Raw genomic sequence first — 25,213 nt, forward strand, 5'->3', positions numbered from 1 at the left:
ATATTATTTTTTTCTAAATTTATATATTTTTCGTGAGCTTGTTGGATTGTTTTTAATGTTATATATTTATTTACAAAAATATATTTATTTGTGATAAATATGAGGAAAAAATTTGTTTCTTTTAATATTATACACTTTTGGTGAGCTTGTTGGATTGTTTTTAATGTTTTATATATTTTTTTATAAAAATATTATTTTTTGATGAATATGAGAAAAAAATTATTTATTTTTAAGGTAATTTTTGGTGTATATTACTTATGTCTGTGTTCTCAACTTCTTGTTTAGTTGTGACATTTCTTCTAATTTATTTTTTTATTTGTTACAAGCTATCTATCATTTGTTGCAACTTCATATTCCTTAAATCTATTTACTAGCATCTATGAATAAAAGAGGTATAAACTAAAAAGTGTTTTGCTCATTTCTCATGTTTCCACATATTGAAATGGATAAAAACTTAGCCTGTTTTTATTTTATTTTAAATATGTATCTTAATTCTTCATTTTAAACTTGCTATCTTATATAATCTTTTTTTTTTATGTTAAAACCCAACTCAAAAGGTTACTATGTAAATGAGGTTTGGCCATTTCAAAACGATTTAGTCATTTCAAAATCGATTTGGCCATATGAAAATCTACTTGACCACATTTTTTTTAAAATATGCGATTTGGCCGTTTGAAGCAGCACTTAACACTTTAGCCACACCTTGCATTTGAAAACCAAGTTACTAAGTAAATGAGGGGCTCTCTCTTACTACCTTGACTCACAACCCTTTGAAAAGCTTAGAACATATGCTACAAAAAAATACACTCTCAAACCCAATTCTAAACCATATTGAAGGGTTTTTCAACATTAAAACAACATTTTTCAACATTAATATTAAAACAATATAGAAGTATATATTGTTGCATTATCTATTGTTAGTTGGACTATCTATTGTTAGTTGGACTTTGTAACTTCACTCATTGAATTTATGTGAAATTATAAATTGTCTTGCATATTTTCATAATATTCAAATATTAAATTATATAAAAAGTTGTATCAATTTTTTTTATAAGATAAATATATGTAATATGATGGTGTATACTTAATCTAAGTTTTTGTGTTTGTTTTTAATTTTTTTTTGAGGATTTTGACTCATTTTTTTTTTTTTAAATCTATTTGATCTCCGGTTCTGATTAGAACGGCTCCCGGCTGTATGACCCGTTTACCGTTCGGGTACGATTTTGTGAACATTGGGCCGGCCGCATAGAAACCGCGACCCATCCAAAAGGAACCTCTTAACTTTACCGGAAGTAAACTTAGCCGGTAAGAAAATTTCAGATTTCGCCGAGAAATGAACGATAAGTCCGAAAACTAAGAGAAATCAATTGAGTTAATTGAATTGCAATTATACCGCTACAAATTCATAAAGAAAGAACTTTCCAGACTCCCCTGCCCCTTCTTAATTTTTTGATTTTCCATCCCTAGCTCTAATTCTTCTTCTCCAAGCTCCATATTCTTCCAACTTTGTATAAATACTGTAGCCCTAAACCTTCAGGTCTATAAACGCTGAAACCCTTAGTCTCGGTCTTCTCACTTTATTTAATTCCAGTCTTTCCATTCCCTCTCTGAAGGTATTAAGTTTTTGTTCACTCTCTCCCTAAAATTTCGAAGAATTTGTTTCTCTCTCTAAGGACATGGCAGTGATATCTGAGTTTGAAGAAGAAGAGCAAAGCCCTGACAACTCTGCTTCCTGCTCAGACGCAGCTGCATCGAGCAATCAGTTCGATGACGCTCTGAAAAGCATTCAGGGTGACCAGCCCCCTCTAGCTTTTCTCGAATTAGTGATCGATTCTCTGAGAAGGAGGTGCGACCTTTTTAAGGATGAAACCGTGGAGAAAAAGATTGCAGGCCTTGTTTCTGCTGCGAAAGTGAAGGATTCGGAGGAGAAGAAGAACAAAGCTCAAGAAAGGAGGTCAGAAGAGATTGGAAAATCTGAGAAACGACTCAAAGAAGACATGGAGACTGTTAAGGCTTTTAATGTTCCTGAGAAATCTGAGAAAGTGCCTGAGAAAGAACCAGAGAAGGCCACTTCTTCGGAGAAACAGAATGTTAGAAGTATGCCCTTTTATGTTCTACATTGTTAATGTTTCTTTGCTTTTCAATTTTGGCTTTTGACAATTTTCCTGTATTTTTATTGTTAGTGGTGTTCTTGTTGTTTGTTTGGTTATATGCTTTTACCGTTCTGCAAAACAATCGATCCGTAACTCAAATGGTATCTTATCAGATTTTTTGTTGTTGCTGTTATAGTTAACTTGTGGTTGCTGTTTTTCTTTGGTCATTAGAGTATATGACCACTTTTTTGGTGGTTGATTGATTTTATGTGCAGACTATATTGTTAGATATTGCTAACGGAGTTGCATGCAACATGTTTAGTTTTTTCTTTTTCTTTTAATTTTATTTTTTATTATTTCATTGCTATTGTTAGTTTCCCTTTTTGATGAATTTCATTGCTGTGTCACCAAAATTTATTTCTTTATATGCTTTTACTGGCTTGTGTAGCAATGAATTGGTAAAGTAAATTACGTATTGCTATTGTTGTTATTAGGGCATACCATTATTTACCGGGAGCCTGGTTCATTTTATATGAGATTACGTTGTTATGATATTTGTACTTTTTTTGGGTATGTGTTAGGATGTGTGTACTTGCGGTACATGGAATGCATGTTGGAGTTTAGGGTCTTTCCTTCATTCGTAGCACGGGTAGCGGGGGTGTTGTAGTGTCTTTTGATGGATGAAATAGTCAGTAATTTGGTGGTTTAGTTATTCATATTGTAGCGGTATGGGTGACTTGTAATTAAGAATAAGTTATGTGATGCCAATGTGCAAACATAGTGGCAAGCTTGGTGTTTTTAGTTTTCACGGACAAGCAGTACAAGGGTTAGAACTTTTGTGAACAATTTTGAGTTATTACTGGACAGTGCATAGCTGTTAACCGGCAATGACAGCCATGTAGCCCATGCTCTAATTGTGGGAATGAGTTCCATTTGCTTCTTTAGGATTCCTCAAAATCCTGTTATTCCTTCAGCTTAAGCTGTTGACTTTGTGTCTTTTCTTTTCTTGGTTACCAGCTTTATGTTTTGTTTTGGTTTTGTTTTTTAATATTCTTTTTGGGTTGTATTGTTCTTTCAAATTATGCTGCAAAAAGTGGGGGGTCTCTATGAATAAAACGTCCTGTAAGATTATTAAGAATTTGACAAGAAGTTTGTAATTTCATTGCACAGTGATGTTTACAGGAATTCTCATTCGATTTATTCTGTGACTTCCACGATGTGTGACTTCCCTATTTGAATAGCATCCAATCAATAAATATATAAAAATGGAGAAATTGAAAAAATAGATGATTAATCACAGTTCTTTGAATAATATTTACTTGCAAAATCAATATATTCGAAATATATTTATTATGCCTGCTTATAAATTTACTCAAATAAAATCTCAGAGAAATAACTTATGTTTATGTAGTTGAGTCATCTTTTATATTAGTCGTCCACATTAATATACTAAAAATATTTGTTTGATCCTATGTTATATTTGAGAATAAAGGACATTGATAAGTCCTGCTTCTTTCTTTACACATCTTCCTTCGTTTCAGTTAGGGGGAAAAAATTTAAAACTAAAGCATGAGGGGGTGCCAGCAGATCACATAGAAAGTTTTAAATCCGATGCTCCCAAAAACGCATTTAATGTAGGGAACGATGGGCCCAACATTTGTAACAAATGGTTATGGGATTTGGACCAGTTTTGTTGTCATATTCACTTCAGAGCCTTCTTCAGTTCGGTGGAAAAAGTGAAGCAATTCAGTGCTTTGGCCGATTTGGAGGAAGACGTCGGATTTTTTTATAAAAAATTTAATATAAATAAAGTATATAAACCTATATTAAAATAATAAAAATTTTAAAATAAAAATTCAAAAAAAAAACAAAGAATATAAAAAGACAATTATGTTCTTTGGCCGAAGATTCCGAATCAGACTGAAGTGGACTGAAGCAAATAATTGTATTTCAAAAAGACAATTTATGCTTCGGCCGAAGAGGCCAAAGCTTTGGTCGAACAGGCTGAATCAGCACTCCAAAGCGACCCGAAGCAATCTGAAGCTGATGCACCGGAACTTCGATTTGCTTTGGTCTAGGCTGAAAAACCGAAGACTTCGGCGAAAGCGAAGCGAATCTAATAACATTGATTTGGACCTCTCATCAATGAGAGGATCTCTCTCTTTCTTTTCCTCTCTCTATATTACTTATTTTCTTGCTTCACCTCATGCTTCAGTGTTTTTTATTATTTTATTATTAATAATGAAGCAGGCCATGTGAGAAAACTGCAGGACTTGTCAGGATTCAATCCAAATAATACTCTTTATTGCCATTTACAGTGTAAGATCAAACAAATATCTTTAGTATATTATCGGGTTGGACTTGTATATGAGAAGACTCAATTATGAATTATTGCTCTCGAAATTTATTTGAGTAAATTTATTGTAAGTGTAATCCATGTGCAAAACATTGGATTCAACTTCCTAGGTAGCCGCATGGAAAAAGAGTTGCACGATTTTTCACCCTTATTCTAATGGGAAAATTGAATGACATTCAATTTCTTCCACACATCGAGGATTTCTCCGTCTATTCCCGACAACATCCAACATCTTGTTACATCTGTCATCTCTCACTTGTCTTGATCATTTGGCTCATATGCCAGCATTGCAAGTAGCAACCGAAAGTTTTCTGCCTCTTATTAAAATCTAAATGCATGTAATAATTCCCCAAAACTGCCTCTCTGTCTTTAATTACAGATCTTTAAACTATAATGATAATTATGTATTCTCAAGCTCCTTCGGAGAAGTGCTGACTACCCACATCTTTACCTGCATCATGGATATTCTATCACTATACCTTCTGAGTTTTAATTCTTGAATCATTATTGTCAAATACACCTTTTTTTCCCTCACCAGATCTTTCTGCTCACCTCCTATGTGTGTGATGTGCTGGTCCAGTTATTTAGTATTCCACAAGAGGCTTTCGTGATGAAAGGATTTCCCCTCTTGCCCAATCTGTTCTTTTCCTCAATTCTTGTTCTTTTTTATTGGAAAAATAGTAAAAATATTTCTCCCATTCTTCTACTGGCCTCCCTATTCTTTTTAAATTTATGGAGGAGTCAAAATTTCAGATCCCCCTTGAGTTATCCTTTCCCTTTAATTCCCTCTGTTGAACCCTTTGGTTCCTTGTTTCCTCTTCGATCTGTGCAGGGTCATTACTATAATTTTTTTGTCCTGAACTTGTTCGATTTATCTATCATCCAGTTAGGACGCTCAAATACCAACCGTACGAGGGCTGTATAAGCTCTTTATAAACATTTCCTACGTTGAGAGCTTGCTTTGTTCTTTGTTTATATAGTAGTGTATGCCTACATTGAGGCCTTAGCATATTAGTTACAAAAGTGAGATATAATCGTAATGTACAATATATTTCCATTTAATGGTTACCAGTTGGTTGCTTGTACCACTTTATACATCAAGTTTTATGTTTTATCTGCTTTATCATTTTACATGTTGATAATTGACTTGATATATGTGAATTTAGCATTCAGTTGTTCGGCATAGGATTGAGTTGTTTTTGCTTGTTATTTGTGTCACAAATTCATTCTAAATAGTGCCTTCTTTATTAGTTAGTTCGGCGATAGGATTCGAACTTGGGATGTGGTGTTGCATTGAACACCTTAACTAGTCATCACTACAAATGTTTGTCCTGAACTTGTTCTGAGTTATCTTTCATGCAGTTAAGAAGCTCTTCTTTACTGAAGTCTCTTCCAGTGCCAACCTCACAAGGGCTGTATAAATCATATTCTTTATAACATTTCCTATGTTGAGAGCCTACTGTTTTCTTTGTTTGAACTGTATTGTATGTTATTGACATGGCTATCAAGAGCCTTACATATTTGGGTACAAAGCAGAGATTTATTTGGTAATGCACAATTTATTTTCTTTCAGTTGTTGCCAGTTAGTTGCTTGCAGCACTTTATGGCTGGAGTTTCTGTTTTTTTGGCTTTATCATTTTCCATGTTGTCAATTGATTTGATATATGAGAATTTGACTTTCAGTTGTTTGGCATAGGATTGAATTGGTTTTGTCCATTATTTGTGAGGCAAGTCCCTTCCTAAACAGTGGCTTCTTTTGCAGTTAGTTCAGCAATAGGATTTGAACTTGGGATGTGATGTTGCAATCAACACCTTAACCAGTCAACCGCAAGCCTGAATCCTGAACAATGATCCAACACCTTCTGAAATTATTTTCATTGTAGTTTGGGAAACAGGATTAGTCCTTCGAACTTTTCAAAAGAAAAAAAAGAAAAAAAAGAGGATTAGTCCTTCGCATTAGTTTTAAAGTTGGCACACGCTCCTTGGTGCTATGAGGTGGCCAAGAACCTAGGTGCCCTGCCTTGCTGGGTTGGGATTCCCTGGGCAGGGTTCCTATCGACGTCTACTTCGTGCCTTGGTAAAGGCAGAGGACAATAGGACACTTGGAATATGTGTGTGTGTTGTGGAAATGTTCATACTGCCCCATGTACTCTCTCTTTAATCCATATCCAGCACATTTTGTGAAATGCTTGTAGGGCATCTCTTTCTTATCAGCCACTTGAGGACATGTCTCTTTCTTTGTCACATGCAGACATGGAAATCATAGTGCCAACTTCCCTCTCTCTCACTCTCTCTCCCCCCCTCCCCTTAGCACACACACACATAGACCAGGTGGCTCTTTTTATGTTCTAAGCGTAGTTGTTGGAAACTCCTGGGAACCTGAGTCGTTTCAGGAATCAGAATCGCAGCTGCCTAGAGATTTATGTTTTAGGAATCGACATCCTTACAATAGGAATTGTGGGGAATGAGATTCTTAATTTCTTGGAATTGTGTCTCGACCAATATAGATTCAAGATTCCTCCACATCTCGAATCGAGATTCCAGCCTCCTTGGAATCGAGATTCCCATCCCCCTAGAATCGACATTCGAGGAGTCAAGGTTCATTGATATGTGGAATCAAGATTCCGACATCTATGGAATCTAGTTTCTACAAATGTAGAACAAAATATGTTATGCAGTTTAAATTGTGATTCCAACATATTTGGAATCAAGTTTCTGATGTATATGGATCAGAGATCCATACCAGTTCGATATCGTGAATTACAATAGTATGGAATGCGTTTGACCCCTACGAGGAATTGAGATTTCAATCTTATGGAGTAGGAAGCCCCTTACATATCTTGAGACTTATCAACTTTAGAACCTATATCAGATGTCTCTTTTCAAAAGGGTTTCCAAATTTTAAAGTGATTGTGTTGATTCTCCCAAATTTATATACAAAAGATATGTATTTCTAAATTGTGATTTTGATTTTATTATTATAAAGGCAACATAGGATTATGTCAATGCCATGGTTTTATTTGTATGTGTTGTATTTACTAGTTACATTTAAAGTAACGGCCGTCCAGAGTAGCACAACTAAAAATATGAAACCTTGATACCATTAGAAGCATTTGAAGGAAGATTTCTACTCCAATTTCCTTTAGAAAGTGCACAACCATCATAGACATTGGAAATTATATACTTTGAAATGTTTTTTTTTTCTTTGTATTTTTTTTGTTACATCTATTATATTTTATTTCCTTTGTTAATTTTTTTTCCTCACATTCACATTTTACGATAATAGTAGAGAAGAAATTAAGTTTGAGCGCTAAACATCTATGAATACATATTGCATGAAATAAAAAGCAACACACATGGATAAAGAGAGAGATTTTGTTGTCGAATGGTAGCTAGAATTAATATATTATGTAATAAAAGAAAAACAATACAATACTTCATATATAGCTTTCAGTTAATGATGATGGGAATATTTATGGGGACCAAGGGGTTGGAGGCGTGGGGGAGAGAGAGAGAGAGAGAGAGAGAGAGAGAGAGGAGGGCTACAATTTGTTCCTTCTTCCGCCCTTTCGGGCTGCTGCGAGGAGCTTCTGCCATTTCATGGAGGTCGAAGCAAGATTCCATATTGATTGAATCACACTTCCTTACTCCTATGAACCGATGTACTATACATGGTAGATTCTAGATTCAAAACCCTAACAAAATGAGATTCATTATATATGGAATCATGTATCACTCGATTTGGACTCAAGCTTCAATCTTTGTTGGAGTCAGGACTCAATATATTTGGGAATGACTTTCCAAAAATAATGGGTTCAAGATTCTAAAGATGTACTTGAATGAGATTCCTAAATTAAGGAATCATGATTCCTTGGTTCTGAGAAACAGTTTTGGAGAAGATTCCTTAACGGAATCATCGAATCGGGGTTCCGAGCCGGAATTGAGGGGTCGACGAAGAGATTCCGGTAACTTTGGTTTTAAGCTCTGGTACTTCGGTTCTTGCAAATTGTGTTCTGTTTTTGTTCGTCCATGTGCTGAGTATCCCTTCTGTTTCCATGAATCTCTGCCTGATTGATCTCTTTATATGTAGGCCCCAATTCTGGAAATGGACTGGATTTGGAGAAGTATTCTTGGACTCAGACACTACAAGAGGCAAGTGTTAACATCCCAATTCCTCCGGGTACGAAGTCAAGGTTCATTGTCTGTGAGATAAAGAAGAAGCACTTGAAGGTCGGATTGAAGGGTCAGCCTCCAATAATTGATGTGAGTTTATTATCTCATTTCTAATCTCAATATTAACTATCCCAAACAAATATCGTCTTAAGATTGGCAAGGTTTATTATTTCTTTTTTGGGAATGGCACATGGAAGGCACCTGACTTGTGCCTCCTTACGTCTGATCTGTCTCTATATAGTATTTAGTGAGAAGTCCTTTTTTATTTTTTTCTTTTATTTGGTTGTTTTATTCCATTGTCAATTGGGTTGCATGCAGGGAGAGCTGTATCAGCCTGTGAAAGTGGATGATTGCTTTTGGAGCTTAGGTATGAGGATAGAAAAGTTGGTTATTTTATGTTTCCTCTACAAAATGGGATTTCCATATGCACCCTTGTTTTTCCTATTTGCATCTATCAGCATGGGTGGAAATTCTATCCAGCATACGTTTTTCGTTATTTTTGCACATGTTCAGGTTGGGCATAGGAAAAATATTGTTGCAGATAGCAGAAATTTTGGTGCAAATAGTGATCACTTTAGAAAATCCAGGTTTTTTAATGTCCACGTCGTTGAATTTTGTAAGAAATTAAATTTGTTTTAAATTTATGCAGAGGATGGTAAGTCTATCTCTGTGCTTCTCACCAAGCATAACCAGATGGAGTGGTGGAAATGTATTGTTAAAGGCGAACCTGAAGTTGACACTCAGAAAGTGGAACCTGAAAATAGCAAGCTCTCTGATCTGGATCCTGAAACACGCCAAACTGTTGAGAAGATGATGGTATTTTTCAAAAGATATTTTTTCATATGATTATGTTGAGCATTTTGTTCTGATTGCACAGCCCTGTGATATTTGACTTTCTTCACAATCTGCATTCTCTTAGCATTCTCTTCTGCTAAGTTAAATCCTTGAATTGCAATTTTTTTTTTTGACTTCGAAGATTCCTTTCTACTTTTTGTTTTTTTCCCAACACTCGGATAATATCTGAAGTTTCCAGCCAATTTGCAAACTCTTTTCAAATTTCTAGAGTTGGCGGAGATTTTCTTTTTTATCTACTACTGCTGTATCCATTCCCCAAACTTGTTGGGTTCTTTCTGTTGCTCTTTTCTGGTGTTTTAATTGCATGGTTAGTTTCCTGGGGGTACTCTGGCTTCTGACAAAAATTAAGAAGCACTTTTTGAGGACCACAATATTAGTATTGCTTCTGCGTTCGTGGAGTCACAAACTCTACCTAACCAATATGGAGAAGCTTTCCATCTCTGTTCATTAAGATACTGGTCATACCCAGAGGCCAAGGGTTCGTGTAGAGTCAGGATCCCCTTATTGGCTTGACTTTATTGAGCTTTTCAGCTTAGGCTTGTACTTCGTCTTGTCCCTGGCTTTGGAGTATGTCTCCTTAAGAACAAGAGCTTAGGGAGTCATGGAATTCTCTAATTCTTTCTCTAGTCACCTGCATACTTGTGTGTGTACTTGTGAATTATTTTGATCTTTTTCATTTTTTCTTTTCAAAATACTTTGAAGGGGATCAGTCAATATCTTCCAAGCTTTGATGTAATGCAACAAAAGGACTGACAGCCTATGAGAAATGCTAATGGGCACTGGCATCCCCTGATGAGTGTAAGAAAATCTATTATGAAACTTCAAAGTATCTGTGCTATCTACCCATAGGTGAGCACCCTGGCTGGTGTTGGAATACCGATGGCATCTGGGGACCATCTTTATCCAACCAAGTCGTCGAAACTACTTGATTGAAAACCTCCCTATAACATCCCACTTCTGGATCTTTCCTTTTATTTTTCTTTACTAAATCCAACGAAATCAGGACATAACTGCTTCTAGACAATGGAATTAACTATATATAGTTTTGAAGAATTAACTATCCAACCTGATAAGTCTTCATCCCTGAAGTCCCTTGTAAGATGACACACTACAACTCTACTTCTTGTGTGCTGCCAACTGAAAACAATCTCTATTTAAGGCCTTCCTGCAAGCCAACTACTTATGGGAACTAAAATACAAATACTCATTTCTACACTACTTATGTGACCACAACCGCACCTTTATGCTATCATAACTGTTATCTAACGTCTCTCCTGACCTGTTATGTTATCCTCCAAATGCCCCTCCCCACCTATCCCTTCTATGATAACACCTGTAATGTTATCCTCAACCAATTGTCTCCACTTCGTTGACGCTTCGTCGAATCCTAGTGCCATCTTCCCATGATAATTTAAATTCTTAGCCCCCCATGCAAATAATGTTTCCATATATCCTTCCACCTCAATGCGCTGCTTTCTCAATTTCTTATCCAACCATGTGGAAATTTAGAATAAGACATCCTTCACCATAAAACAGGTCAACTTGTCCATCTTGTCAAAGCTTAAACTTTGAATGTGTAAACTGGGGTCGTGAGTTACTAGGAATAAGAATCATATGGCGCTGATATATGCTTTATGGGTTTCAAGAGTAGGCTTTAAGTATGACCATGCTTAGACTTTTTCCTAAGCATCCTCCTGCAAGGAAAGATAAAGCATCGATGAATCATATTGCAATGCAGCATCAAATTGTTTTGTTCTTGCTATGTATAGGGATCTACTTTTTGAGGAACGGGGCATCATTACAGTCTAATGAAGTTTTCAAAGGCTAATCTTCCACAAAGTCATCATTAGTGATTAACCAACTCTGGTTTATCTGGTTTGCTTGCAACAGTTTGATCAAAGGCAGAAATCAATGGGCCTGCCAACGAGTGATGAGATGCAGAAGCAAGAAATTCTCAAGAAGTTCATGGCTCAGGTGCGTAAATGTTCTCTCCACCTCTGCGTTTTCAAATGAATCTATTCTTAATTTAGAAACTGAATCATTTTGCTTTATCCAGCATCCGGAGATGGATTTCTCTAGAGCAAAGATATCACCCTAAAATGCATCGATTGGAAGATCGCTGGGGAAGGATGATGACTTTGATTTTGGTTGAAGTTGGAGATTGAGATTATCCATCCTAAGCATAGAGGAAAGATAAATATATTTACATTAGGTTCGTTTATGCTGCTCTGATCGGAACTTTGATAATTTTTTTTTTTGGTAGGCTTTCTACTTCATAATTTTGGTATCTGGATCAAGGAGCTACAATGACTTATGGTATGTCTTTTGGTGGTTGATGTTTGTGAAATTGATCTCCAATTTGGATATCATGGTTCTGTATGGGTATATGTGCAGTCTTATCTACTATGTCTCATGGAGAAAGTGTTTTGTTTGGTTGTGATCTCCACCAAGGTGTTCTGTTTGGCTGTCATCATCTATCTTCAATGACAGAAGGTGTTCTGTTTGGCTGTCATCATCCATCTTCAATGATGGATGATGGAAGGTGTTCTGTTTGGTTGTCATCTCCACCATTCGTCTTCAATAACAGTGGAATGGAGGGGACTATGTTACTAATGACACTGACACATGCATTCCTGATAATGTCTCCTTGGAGCTCAAGAAAGGATGCTACCATTTTTATTCATCAAACTTTATTATAAAAAACAAATTTCATTATGAAAAAGAGAAGTTATTCATCAAACTTCATTATAAAAAACAAACTTCATTATGAAAAAGAGAAGTTATTCATCAAACTTCATTATAAAAAACAAACTTCATTATGAAAAAGAGAAGTTATTCATCAAACTTCATTATAAAAAACAAACTTCATTATGAAAAAGAGAAGTAGGGATTGTATACAAAAGTAGGGATTGTATACAAAGAGACCATAATACTAGGTGGCCACAATTACTTATAACCATTTGATATAAAATCTGAAAATACGATAGTTTGAGTGTGTTATAAAGTTCGAGAAGTTTTTTTTTTATAAAATCTGAAAATATGATAGTTTGAGTGTGTTATAAAGTTCAAGAATTTTTTTTTTTAACTTTGCCTACCCAATTTTACATCTAGTGGTCAAGATTAATTGTAACTATTTTGTGCAAAAGGTAAATCGTCTTGTTATATATTTTCGTTATAAGGAGAATATATGCATGAGGATTAGGAAGTATGAGAATCTAATTTAGGGAAATATATGCATGAGGATTGGGAAGTATGAGAATCTAATTTAGGGTGACAACAGGTCAGGTTGGGCGTGCCCCAAAAAGTATTTTGGGGTGGGTTGGACTCACCCAAAAATTAAAATATATATCATTTAAATCTATTAAATTTTTTTTTATTAAGTAGGACCCAAAATATGTGGGATCTAGACCTGGACTTCGACTTGTATAGTGATTCGTGACGGACCTGACTTGTCATGTCCAATATTTTAACTCATACCAGGATTTGGGTTGGGCCTACCCTTTGAGTCCTGAGTTGGATTTGGGTCCGGGTGTAGGTCCTTTGTCACCTTCTAGAATCTATCGGTTGATCATAATTGAAAATGAAATGCTCTAACGTACTCTTAACTGATAATAAGGTGATCGATAATTGGTGCTTTTTTATGGAAGATCTACCTGCTTCGTGGATCTTTGAATATGGTGTTGGCGTTTGTAAATTTTTAAGGGAAAGTATGGAATGAGACCATTTCACTTTAGTACAAGGTGAGGCATTAATCTTGATCATTGGATGTGAAATTAGGTGGTTGCAATTATTTTTTGGTAAAGTTCAAATTTTTTTTTTTCGAACTTTGTGACAATATTTCATTGTTTCAAAATTGGGTGGTTGCAATCATTCTTCAACCATTAGTGTTGTTGTTCACATGGTTTGTTGATGGTTTTAACACACCAAAAAAGCGGAGGGCAAAGAAAATCCAAATATAAAAAATAATCGGACCCCGCCCGATGTTAACGATAAGACAATGGTCCATGTGTTGTTCACATGGTTTGTTGATGGTGTGTAACACACCAAAAAAGCGGAGGGCAAAGAAAACCCAAATATCAAAAATAATTGGAACCCGCCCGATATTAACGATACCCGATCTGGTGCGGTATCATCGATATTCGATCTGGATCGTCAGATTTCAAATTGGATCGACGATTTTTAAAACAGTGTAAGAACACATTTATACAATATGCGGTCCAAAGGTATAAAGCATCTATCTTAAAGATAGAAGTAAATAGGTGGTCCATCTAAAAATAATTGAAATTATTACTGCAAATGTTTTTTTAATAAAAATATTATTTCAAATTTTTTTTTTTTCATGATCTCCATGTTAGAGATTACATGTCCTTAAAAATTAAGTCCAAAAATTCATCTCAAAAATAGATTTTAAGAGGTGACTGACTCATAAAAACTGTCCTTTTTGTAATTAGAGTGATTTACGTACAAACCTTAAAATTTTAGGTAAAATACAAAATACTCCACTGTGTAAAAATTATAAAGAAGGATGGCCAACCTACTTTTTTTTTGTATTTTTTTCATAATTGCCCCTTGGTCATACCAAGTTTTGATTTTTTTAGTTTCTTTGTTAATTAATGAAAAAACTAAAAGAAAATCAAAATTCCGGTTAACCGAAGGATAATTTTGAAAAAATAAAAAAAATACGGGTTGACCTATCTTATTTGTAATTTCCATCTATAAGAGATCATTTTGTATTTACCTAAAGTTTTAGGGAAACTATAAAAAATATACCCTAATTTTTGCTTAACTAAAAAACCCCAAACATTCATAAAGGACGTCCATACCTTTTTTTTTCAATTTTGACTTTAACTTTTTATAAAAATAGCTTTCACAATAGTCGTATTACCGTAAAGTCTACATTACGGTGCTTTATATACCTTATTCATAAGACATCTTATATGGCATTTAAAATGGTGTGAGGAGCGAAGACCAATAGTGTAGAAACAAGCTAGGGTGGTGAGATTGAAGGAGGCGCCTCCAATGGCATCCCCACAAATATGAAAACAAAAAGAATGATGAAGAATAGCAGAACGATGACGAGCACAGAGGTGAGGAAATTCCCCAACTGAAGATAAGGGAGGTAGGAAGAGGTGATGATGAAAGTCAGGGGTCCAATCGCTGCAGCAGAGAAATACCAATAGGAAGGTGAGAAGGGCATTTCGTATTGCAGATTTCACAGCCCCATCCTCAGCACTGTAAAGTCTCTCTCTCTCAACCCTCCGCGGATTGTTTAATCAATAAAAGAAAAAGAGTGGGTCACCATGATGATCATCGCAAGGATGAGGGCAATACGCAAATGGAGAAAGAAAAAGGGACCTCTCTCTAGGTGTAGAGGCAAAGATGAGGAAGAGATGTGATTCTAAATATAATGATACATACAAATCGAGAGGAAAAGGATGGGCTATCCCTGTCATAGATTCAATTGCAATGTTTATCTAGTCACCCTTCCTATTCTTTCGCTTTCGAACAAGGACAAGAGAAAAATATAATTACGGGGCTTTAAGTGTCGTAGTAGCTTTAAGTGCCATAGTAGATGATCAATTAATTACGGTACTTAGAGTACCGCGATGCTATGTGATGCCTAAATAAGTACTATCAACGTCTGAATGATACGTTGTTATCACGGTACTTTAGCTTGATGGATCTTCACAGTGATACGATTACTGTGAAGGCCATTTTAGTAAAAAAATGCCCATAAAAAGGAAAAAAAAGAAAGTATGGACAATCTTCATGAAAGTTTGGATTTTTTTCTAATTAGGCGAAAATTAGGATATATTTTTGATAATTTCCCAAAATTTTAATGTTCGCATTTAAATAAGTTGCTAATGGACATGGACGGCTTGGTGTCGGGCCACTATCGGGCTCTGAGCTGGGCGGGGCAAGGCCAGAGGGAAGGTAAACAACATTTTGGGTGGGTCGGGCTGTTCATGGGCTGGCCCAAAAAATACCTTAAATACTTAACCTTCCCCACTCTCTAAATCCTAACTTTCATTTCTCTCTGCTCCTCTCTAACTCCCTCTTGCACTTTGCTCTCTCTCTCTCTAAACCCACGCTTTTTCCTCTCTTGCTTGGCTCTCTTTCTCGCCCCTCTTTCTCTCTCTCTCTCAATTGTTAAAATATATTTTTTAGAAAGGATATTAGTTTTTATGTTATTTTATCATGAGTGATGCGATAAGGTTGCACTTGTAAGTTTGTGCAGTAGAAAATTATAAAATTACAAGGTGGTTAGTAGTTATTGTTACAAGTGGGTAGTTATTGTGAGAAATATGGTTGTTGAAACCTCTATTTAAAAAGAGATGTGTGGTGAGAAAGTGGGGTCACATGTGTTAAGGTTAATCTTGTATGTTGAGATTGTAATGCCTTTGGGTACCCTTGGGGTTACATGTGTTAAGGTTAATCTTGTGTGTTGAGATTGTAATGCCTTTGTGTTCCCCATGTTTCATCTTTGAATGAAAGTTTTTCTTCCACCTTATCTTGGTTGTTTTTCCTCTTTCTATTTTGGTTGAGTCTTGGGCTAGTGTGACATTATTACACTAATTGAGAAGTATATTGTTCTGGTATTGTGATATTTTTTTTTCTCTACTTGGTATCAAAGCCACAAGGGGTGGTGATGTTCTTTCACTCCTTTGGTGAAGAAGATCAATTATCTTTTTGAAGATGAATTCGGGTAGAAGGTTGAATGGTTTTAATGTTAAGTTGGGAACTCAACTCAATGTGGTATTTTTATTTCTCAATTCTTCTTAAATATCTACGGTCTTTATTTGGAGAACTATCGTTGTTCCGGAAGAACCTATTCGGAAGCATGAATGAAGTGACTAATCATTCATGGATTAAAAGAGAGAGTATATTATATTTCCAATTTTAAAGAATGATGGAGATGATCGTGCATGCATTGCCTCATTTCTAAAAAAATCATTTTAAGATGAAGTGCTAAAATTGTTAAAGTGTATTTTCTAGAAAGTATATTAGTTTTTATACTATTTTATTATAAGTGATGCAGTAAAATTGCATTTGTAAGTTTTTGTATTAAGAAGTTGTAAAACTATTAAGTGTTTAGTAGTTATTGTTGCAAGTGGCTAGTTAGGGTAAAATTTTTGTAAAAACCTCTATTTAAAGAGAGATATGTAGTGAGAAAGATGTATTAAGGTTAATCTCGTGTATTAAGATTGTAATCCTTTTGTGTACCTCCTCTCGGGGGGGTCATATGTGTTAAAGATTAATCTTGTATGTTGTGGTTGTAATGTCATTGTGTGTCTCATGTTTCATCTAAGTTTTTCTTCCACATTATCGTGGTCGTTTTCTTCTCTCTAGTTGGTTGACTGTTGAACTCTCCCTCAGTGAGAAAACCCATTGATTCAAAGGCGGGAAAAGAAGCATCCTCTGGTGTAATGGATAGAAGGGTAAGACCCGTGCCCCTCGTGCTTCTTCTCAGGCTTCCTCATCAGATTGCAGGCACCATCATGTGCTTCTTCTTAGGCTTCCTCATCAGATTGCAGGCACCATCCTGTGCTTCTTCTCAGGCTTCCTAAGTGGAGAGACGAGGCTTTGGAGCTGGTTCTTTTTTTGCCAAAGAGATCATCTTAAGTAGAGAGAGAAAATACTTTCTCCACTTTTTCAATAAGGCAGGTACATAGCTTGTTCTTTCTCTGTGGTTTCATAGGCTTTGATAGTGGTTTTCAGGGACTTGCAAGGTGCTTTGTCGGTCGGTTTTTCAAGGATTGATGTGGGGGTTTTGATAGTAATTTTTCGGTGATTATTTATAGGTTTGATGGCCGTTCTCAAATGATTTTGTGAGGGTTTTATGGTGGTTTTTTGAGACTTTTTTGAGGTTTTATGGTGGTTTTTTGAGACTTTTTTGAATGTTTTATGTTGGTTTTCTAGAGATTTTTTTGGGTTCTTATAGTGATTTTATATGGAAAAGGGGTTTTCTCTAGGATTTCTTCTATCTAGAAGGGGCTTTTCGGTGCTTCTCTCAAAGGAGTCACTAGAGGGCCTTTTGGGTGAGGTTGTCGGTTAGTAAAAGTTTTCTTGGGCTCTACAGAGGTTTTCATGGGGGCCATCTCTTCATGTTATTTCTTGGTTATTTCTACTTATTTTATGCCTTGGATTCTTAGGTAAATTGCAAAAAATAAAATAAAATTTCCTGCAAGAAAAGTTGAACGCAGATTATTTTTTTTAATGGGACGGGCAGGACAAATAAGCCTAATGGGCTTTTCTGTGAGGGCTGGCAAAAAATAATTTGCAAAATTTGTTTTCCCTACCAGAAAAGTTGATTTTTTGTAAAAAAAAAAAAAAAACGAGACCCAATATTCCTAATGGGCTGGGCCGATCTTTCAGTAAAGTTCCAGGCCTTTACGGGCGGGCTTTACTGGCATAGTTTCTCTTCCGGGCCTCCTCTCTTCCGGTCCGGCATTCCGGCCTCTCCGTCCCGGGCCGTGCCAGCACTATATGTAAATCACTCCCGTAATTATCCATCCCATCGCAGCACGCCCTTCATTTATCGTTTCTTTATAAATATGACGCAGTGAATTAAGAGGGAGAAGAATCGAGAGAGTTGCTAGAGAGAGGGGAGGAAAGGTTCTTCTTTAGAGAGAGAAAGGGAGTTTCCTTAGAGAGAGAAAGAAGATGATCGAGGCATTTGTGAGCGATGGTTTGCGAAACAAGGCAACGAAGATGACACAATTTGGTATAACACCTGCCCAAATTCGCATTCAGAAATGGTTTCATATTTACCCGGGCCATAAAACCCTAAAGGTCTGCGGGATTCTCAGTGAAATGCGCCATGAAGTTTACTACAACTGATTTGGTATTCTTCTCTCTCTCTCTAAACATCTTTTTAGGGTTTGGAATGGGTCAATCTTTTTCCCTAGCATAATTTTTTTTTAATGAGATTTGAAATGTTCCATGGCAATTGGGGCCAGGAGATTTAGTGTTTTGTGAGGGATTGTTGTGAATCTACTTTTTTCTACTGATGGGGTTTGGGAGGTGATTGATATGGTTAATGAGTGAAAAGCATTGTTTTAAAAAAAGTCCCGTTCAACTCGAGAACCGGCACAGCCCGTGCCAGTTCCAGCACAAAATCGAGAACTGTTCGGTTCTAGAGTAGAACCGTCGGTTTCTATCTGGTTCTATCCGGTTCAGTCCGGGTTCACGGTTTCCATCTGGTTCTATCCGGTTCAGTCCGGGTTTACACACGTAACGCATGACACGTACGTACAAGCGTGCCCCATACACACTTACACCCGTACACGTGTGTCCAAGAGCACGTGCGAACGTGCCCCACGCACACTCACACATGTGTCCAAGCGCGCATGTGCAAGCATGCCTCCACGCACACTCACGCGTGCACATGTGTGTCCAAGCGCACGTGCGAGCATGCCCCCACGCACACTCACGCGTGCACACGTGTATCCAAGCGCATGTGCGAGCATGCCCCATGCACACTCACGTGTGCACACGTGTATCCAAGCGCACGTGTGAGGTGGTCTTAATATTTTTGTACACATATTATAATTCATATTACATAAGTATTTATATACCAAAGTTGAATATCCATTTTTCGATGTAGGATTATTCTCAAATATCATGAAAACGAAATGTAAATATAGTCTATTAATCAGTAATTTATAATCGCATGTAGTTAGATGGCTTGGTGGTTATGACTTTTGTTTTTTTACTTGATGTTCTAAGGTCGAATCCCCTTGGGCATGTGTTGCATTCGAATCCCCTTTGGTATGTGTTGCATTTTTTAATTTGTTATTATTTGTCTAATAAAATAATTATAAAATGTAAGCTAATAATTATAATTTCAGTATATAATATTATAATTAGTGAGTTTGTAATAATTTTGGATTATAGTTAGTTAGGCTGTAATAGTTTGGGTTTTTTTAACGGATTAGGGTTTTTCACCAAAACGAGATTTTAATGGCCATTCTTTCATTGATTAGTCTACTCTTTATAATAGTCCATATATAATTATATATTTTATCCATGATAATTCTATGATTTTTCTTTTATGTGATGCAAATTTAATAGTTAAAATAAGTTTATACAGGGAAAGAGCATCTCAATATTCACAAATTGATAAAAAAATGAAAGTTAAGAATGTAGTACCCTGATTTTTTATTGGATTCCTAAAAAACAACATTTATAATGAATTTTAATAATTTTTTCGGATTTTTTTGAAGCTTTAATTCCACCGATTCAGCCGATTCCTGATCCGGATCATCGATTCGCCCATCCGAATCGGTTTTTGAGGTGCCCGATCCGGATCGCCGATTCGCCCATCCGGATCAGTTTTTGAGGTGCCCGATCCGGGTCACCGATTCGCTTTTTAAACCATTAGTGAAAAGTATAAACATATATAAAAAAAATAAAATGATTAAAATATTTTTGAAAGATACAAGATACTTTGGTCATTATATTTTATAAAAAAATTATTTTTAATATTGTTTTTAGGTACGCCTCAATGAGAAAAATACAAGTACCAAATTTCATATTCATACAATTTGTATAAAATATTAAAAATAAAATAAGATCTAAGATAACGAAAGTGAGTGACTCGCTTAATCAAAATTAGATTCTGGATGGTAGGGGACGCCCCTTATACTGTAGGGGAAGTAAAAACCTTTCCCATATATATATATATATATATATATATATATATATATATATATATATATATATATATATATATATATATATATATATATATATATATATATATATATATATATATATAGAAGATGTTAGGGTGAGCCCACTAGCTCACAGGAAAAAATGAGCTCAATTGTTCAGATTGATCTGGGCTGATCTTACGATCACGAATGTCCAGTAGTGTTTGAATTTTAATTTTAATTTTTTACAAATCCAAATCACTTGAAGTTTGGAGTATGTGTACATCAAAAATATGTGAATCTTCAAAAAATATCAAAAAAATATTTTACGTGAAATAAATTAACCAAAATACCCCCGAAACGTTTCGAGGGTATTTTGGTCAATTTTTTTTACGAATTATTATTTTTATATATTTTTATTAGTGCGGTTTCATGAAAAGAACACACACTTAAAATTTCAAGTGATTTGGATTTGTAAAAAAAGAAAATTAAAATTAAAAAACTACAGGACATCCGTGTTTGTCAGATTGGCCCAAATTCAATCTGGGTTGTTGGGCTCATTTTTTCTTGTGAGCTAGTGGGCTCACCCAAGCTTTTTTCCATATCTATATATATATAAGCAATGATCCTATGCAACGGTTGTATCATAGTATAATGCAACAACACTTCTAGAAAACCATATTAGTGGTATTTGTATGACCCCAAAATTTGCACACATAATCTTCTCATCTCAATAATCAATCTCCAAAAAAAAAAAAGTTAAATTTGAACCCTAAATATGGTCAAAATGAGTCATCTCCATAAACGAATCTAGACTATTCATTTTGTGAATTTCAAGATCTTAGCCTTTATAAACTCAAAATCATTTTTTTTATTTTTTAACATTGTTCATCTAATCATAATAAAGCCATCCAAAAAAATCGGAAATAAAAAAATCCCTCTAAAGCCTAGATCTACGCATCTCACCAAAATGAACAGCCTATGTTAATTATGCTAAAAAAATACTTTCTAGGTTGTGTTTTCAATTTTTTCTTTTTTTGTGATTGTTCATTAGAATGAAAAGAGTATATATTTCAAAATTTGGATCAAACAAATGGCCATAAAATAATTTTTTAACCTTGTTGCATCATATTACTATATAACGATTGCATGATATCATTGTTATATATATATATATGGTTAATCTAAACTTCACAGCGCTTCAAATTACAAAGGTTTAAGATAAAAAGAGTTGTGAAAGGTGGGTTTATTAATTTTGTTGTCTATTTTTTTAAAAGAGTTACTTTTGTGGGGGCAATTTTGTAAATATTACTACAAGACAAAAAATACTTTTGTCATTTCTATAAGGGGTAAAATTGAAATTTTAACTAAAAGACAATGACACTCTATAAATAAAGTTCTAGGATATTGACTTTTAAAATGTCACTGTACTTTTTAAAATTTTTAAAATTTGCTCTTACTTAATGGTAAAGTTACATTTTTAAATAATTTTAAATAAAAAAGTAATGATTATTTTGATACATACACCCATCACAATCTCTTCTAACTTGAACTTTTGTATTTTGAGGGGTTGTTAACTCTAGACAAACCCTATGTGAACATATGAGCCCAACGGTCCAGATTGAATCTGGGCTAATCTGGCGATCACGGATGTTCGATAGTATTTGAATTTTATTTTATTTTCTACAAATCTAAATCTACAAATCTAAATCACTTGAAATTTTAGGCGTATGTTCATAAAAAATAAGTGAATCTTCGAAAAATATCAAAAAAATATTTTACATGAAATAAATTGAGCAAAATACCCCCGAAAGATTCGAGGGGTATTTTGATAGGTGTGTCTTAATGAGAAGAACACACACTTAAAATTTCACGTGATTTGGATTTGTAGAAAAAAAAATTAAAATTCAAGCACTACCGGACAACTGTGATCGTCAGATCGGCCTAAATTCAATCTGAGCCGTTGGGCTCATATGTTCATGTGAGCTAGTGGGCTAACCCTAGCTTTTTCATATATATATATATATATATATATATATATATATATATATATATATTATTTACATAGAAAGCTGCACAACTCCATGGTGATGAGCTTGGTCTGATCAGCTTTTTAGTTTGGAGGTCAGTAATTTCTTTTCTACACAGTTCAAGTAGAGTAGTATTCATTTGAATTGGTCTTGCTTTAGTAGGAATTTGTTTTTCATCAAATCCAGGTTCATATGAGATATTAATATTATGTTTCTTTCTTTCCCAGAAAGCATTGGGATGTTCACTACAGATAGAGCTTTCTATCTGTCGTTGAAGTTGTTGGATTTTTTGTAGTACCAAGGGATTTTGTAATTGTTCTTCTACATGTTTATATTTAATTTCTTGTTTTAAAGTACAGAGAAATTTTTCTTTATTTTGTAATTGGCTTTTAACACTATTTATTTCTTTGAGTTTTGGTTTGTGAATAAATTCAAAGTGTATGGGTACATTTTGATAATTAGATGATATTCCTGTATGGTCTATGGATAACAGATATAATAATGTAAGGAATGAGACTCCAAGGATGACTGCTTGGCTTAGTCCTTTTACCATGATAAATGGTGTTTGGATACACTGGTAATTATTACAAACAGAAGCATTTGATAATTTATAATTTATAAATAGTCTACTGCCATCTGCAGTATTTAGGATTTGTGTTGTTTTATCAAAATTTATTATTGGTATCAACCTTCATTGATACAGTTTAAATCAGCACCTGAATTGATTAAGGCTGATGTTTGAAACCTGTAGTCTTCTGCGACTATGATGGTTACTTGAACAAACCATTTTTGTATTATAATTTTATTCAACAGGTTAATTGAAGAACGTTTAGTTATCAGAAGTGGTTTAGTGTTTGACGTTTCTGGAGCATCTCCGGGTGGATCAGGACTGTATGTAGTAACTAAATGATTAAATTCTACTCCATCTGTATCTGAATTTTGATTTGATAAATTCTAAAACTCTAAAATTTTAATCCTATTTTTTAGTTGATGAACTTATTTCTTTAATTCATTTATCTCTTGTTTTAGGTCTGAGATAGAAGGTTCTTTTTGTTTAGTGAGATGCTGTTCACTAACTCTTTTTATAATAGAGCCAAAATTATATTCATCCGGTGTTTTACTGATAGGAGGTGTTTTTGCTTTTGTTTTAGCTAAATTGATAAATTTTGTGATCACATATCTTTTTTCATCTGGATCTGTAATTTTTTCTATGAGATCTAGAATCAAATTATCTTCTTGTGTTAAAGTATGAAGATTATGTGAGGGGATAGGACAAGCACAAGTAGATTCTTCCATTGGATGAGGTGATTCTGTATTAGTAGAAGAATATGAAGAATCTGATGACTCTGCCCATATGAAATCTTCATCTTGGATATTTCCTATGAGTGATTAAGTAGAATCTGTACTTGAGGAAGATGTATCGTAATTGATAATATTATATAATTTTGATTTCAATGATTCATCTAGTTGTAATGTATCGATTTTCTCTTTTAATTTACATTGGTGTTTATAGTGACCAAGTTTTGCACATTTATAACAGATTGGTATTTTCTTTTTATGTTTACTATTGAGAGAAAACTTCTTTTATAAATTTTTGTTTAGACTTTTTATGTACTTTATCAGTCTTATATTTTTTTTTCTTATATTTTTTCTTTTTCTTATATAGTTTTTCAGGTTTATTTTTCCTATCTATATGATAACCAAATTGTTCACAAAAATCACCAAGTTCTTTGCGCTTAGTAATTTGTTGTTTATCAAGTTGTCTTTTGAGTTTAAGATCAGTACATAAAGCTAATCCTTCAGTACATATTTCTGCTGATCATTCTCCAAGTGTATATGCATAATATATAATAACTCCATTATGTTTTTTCCTAAGTCTTTCTTTGACTTTTTTTTCAAATAAGTAGGGAAGACCAGCTATAAATTTTTCTTTCCAATGGTCTAGTTGGCAATCTTCTCTTATTAGTAATCGTGAAAAAAAATACATCCTTACACCACTTATAATGAGAGAGGGTAGGACATTTTAGGTTTGACAGTAGATCCTCTGATCGTGCTGCTAATAAAGCTGTACTACCTACAAAGTGTAAAGTAATTGTATAGATTAAAGTGTTTACTGCATCACTTTCTGTATAGATTATTTTTTGATTTTGTTCATTTCTGGCTATCCACTGTCTAATATTGGTCAGGATTCTATTTTTTGTTTCATCATCAACATAGAAATCCCACCATCCTCTTAACCAGCCAGTAAATCCATTTATTATTGCTTTAGCAACCTCTTGATCTGGATTGCTGGCCATTTTATTTGCTGAGGCAAACATTGTCATGTCTCATGACATCTAATATTTTTAGATCTGATAGACCATCTATTGTCCAATTGACAATTGATCTTCTTGAATAGGAAACAGCCTATTGTATAGCATCTTCTTCTAATTGTACATCAACAGGTGTAGGTCTCTTATAGTATGGTAAAACTGTGATTGGTTTCCATGTTTTACCATAGGCTATCCTATTTAGATAATTGGTTGAAGTATCCATAAAAGCAGATTCTCTATTTTGTCTATAATTGGTTCCTCTTCTTGGAGCATTAAAGTCTCATGCTTAGGAATCTTCATTTTACCTTTATCTGATGATTTTGGAATATTAGATAAAGGTATTATACTACTAGGTATTGGTGTAGGAATACTCAGTTTTGGCGCAGGAATCCCTTTGATATCTAATTGGGCTAATTTCGATATTAATTGATCCATAAGTGTTTTATTATCCTCACCTAAATGAAATTTAGTTTTATTTAGTTCTGGAGGAGGTTTAAATAAAACAACTTTTGGTATAGGAGGGCTTACTCCTTTAGGTTGGGGAGTAACTAACCGTTCTATTCGTTCAGCTTGTTTTCCTAATGACTGCATATATAAGTTAGTATAATTATTTTGTTCCACAATATGCGGGATTAATTCATGTTTTTTGCCCATATCCTTAGGTACAACCTTATAAGGTGTTGCAATAATATCATATAGGGATTGTGGTGGTTCACATTTTTCAAGTGGACTTTTTGCA

The 25,213-nt window shown here is 34.6% G+C and overlaps 1 protein-coding gene and 1 long non-coding RNA gene across 4 annotated transcripts in view; both read left to right on the top strand.

Annotated features, from left to right (window-relative positions):
* Positions 1 to 1,613: 1,613 nt before the first annotated feature.
* On the top strand, positions 1,614 to 11,921 carry BOB1 (HSP20-like chaperones superfamily protein). Its single transcript, XM_006847062.4, has 6 exons — positions 1,614 to 2,097; positions 8,540 to 8,712; positions 8,941 to 8,989; positions 9,272 to 9,438; positions 11,368 to 11,451; positions 11,534 to 11,921. Exons 1-6 carry the CDS (start codon positions 1,677 to 1,679, stop codon positions 11,573 to 11,575), a joined length of 936 nt encoding a protein of 311 aa, XP_006847125.1. The 5' UTR covers positions 1,614 to 1,676; the 3' UTR covers positions 11,576 to 11,921.
* A 4,836-nt stretch (positions 11,922 to 16,757) lies between these two features.
* Positions 16,758 to 25,213, top strand: part of LOC148779897 (uncharacterized) — a 33,480-nt gene continuing 25,024 nt past the window's right edge. The window contains exons 1-2 of one of the 3 annotated variants that reach the window (XR_016044161.1): positions 16,758 to 16,916; positions 17,006 to 17,142. This is a non-coding gene — a long non-coding RNA (uncharacterized LOC148779897). Of the gene's footprint in view, positions 16,917 to 17,005; positions 17,143 to 18,057; positions 18,323 to 25,213 lie in introns of those variants that run through there. The other 2 variants (XR_016044162.1, XR_016044163.1) reach the window with 2 other exon arrangements.

This window comes from Amborella trichopoda, chromosome 11 (assembly GCF_054954075.1).
Source record: "Amborella trichopoda isolate Santa Cruz 75 chromosome 11, AtrichopodaSantaCruz75HAP2 v2.0, whole genome shotgun sequence".
NCBI classification, from domain to species: Eukaryota; Viridiplantae; Streptophyta; class Magnoliopsida; order Amborellales; family Amborellaceae; genus Amborella; species Amborella trichopoda.

Coding starts and splice junctions, on each gene's coding strand:
- BOB1 (XM_006847062.4), top strand. CDS start 1,677: ATGGCAGTGATATCTGAGTTTGAAGAAGAAGAGCAAAGCCCTGACAAC. Junction 2,098..8,539: donor GGAGAAACAGAATGTTAGAA/GTATGCCCTTTT, acceptor CTTTATATGTAG/GCCCCAATTCTGGAAATGGA. Junction 8,990..9,271: donor TGATTGCTTTTGGAGCTTAG/GTATGAGGATAG, acceptor AAATTTATGCAG/AGGATGGTAAGTCTATCTCT.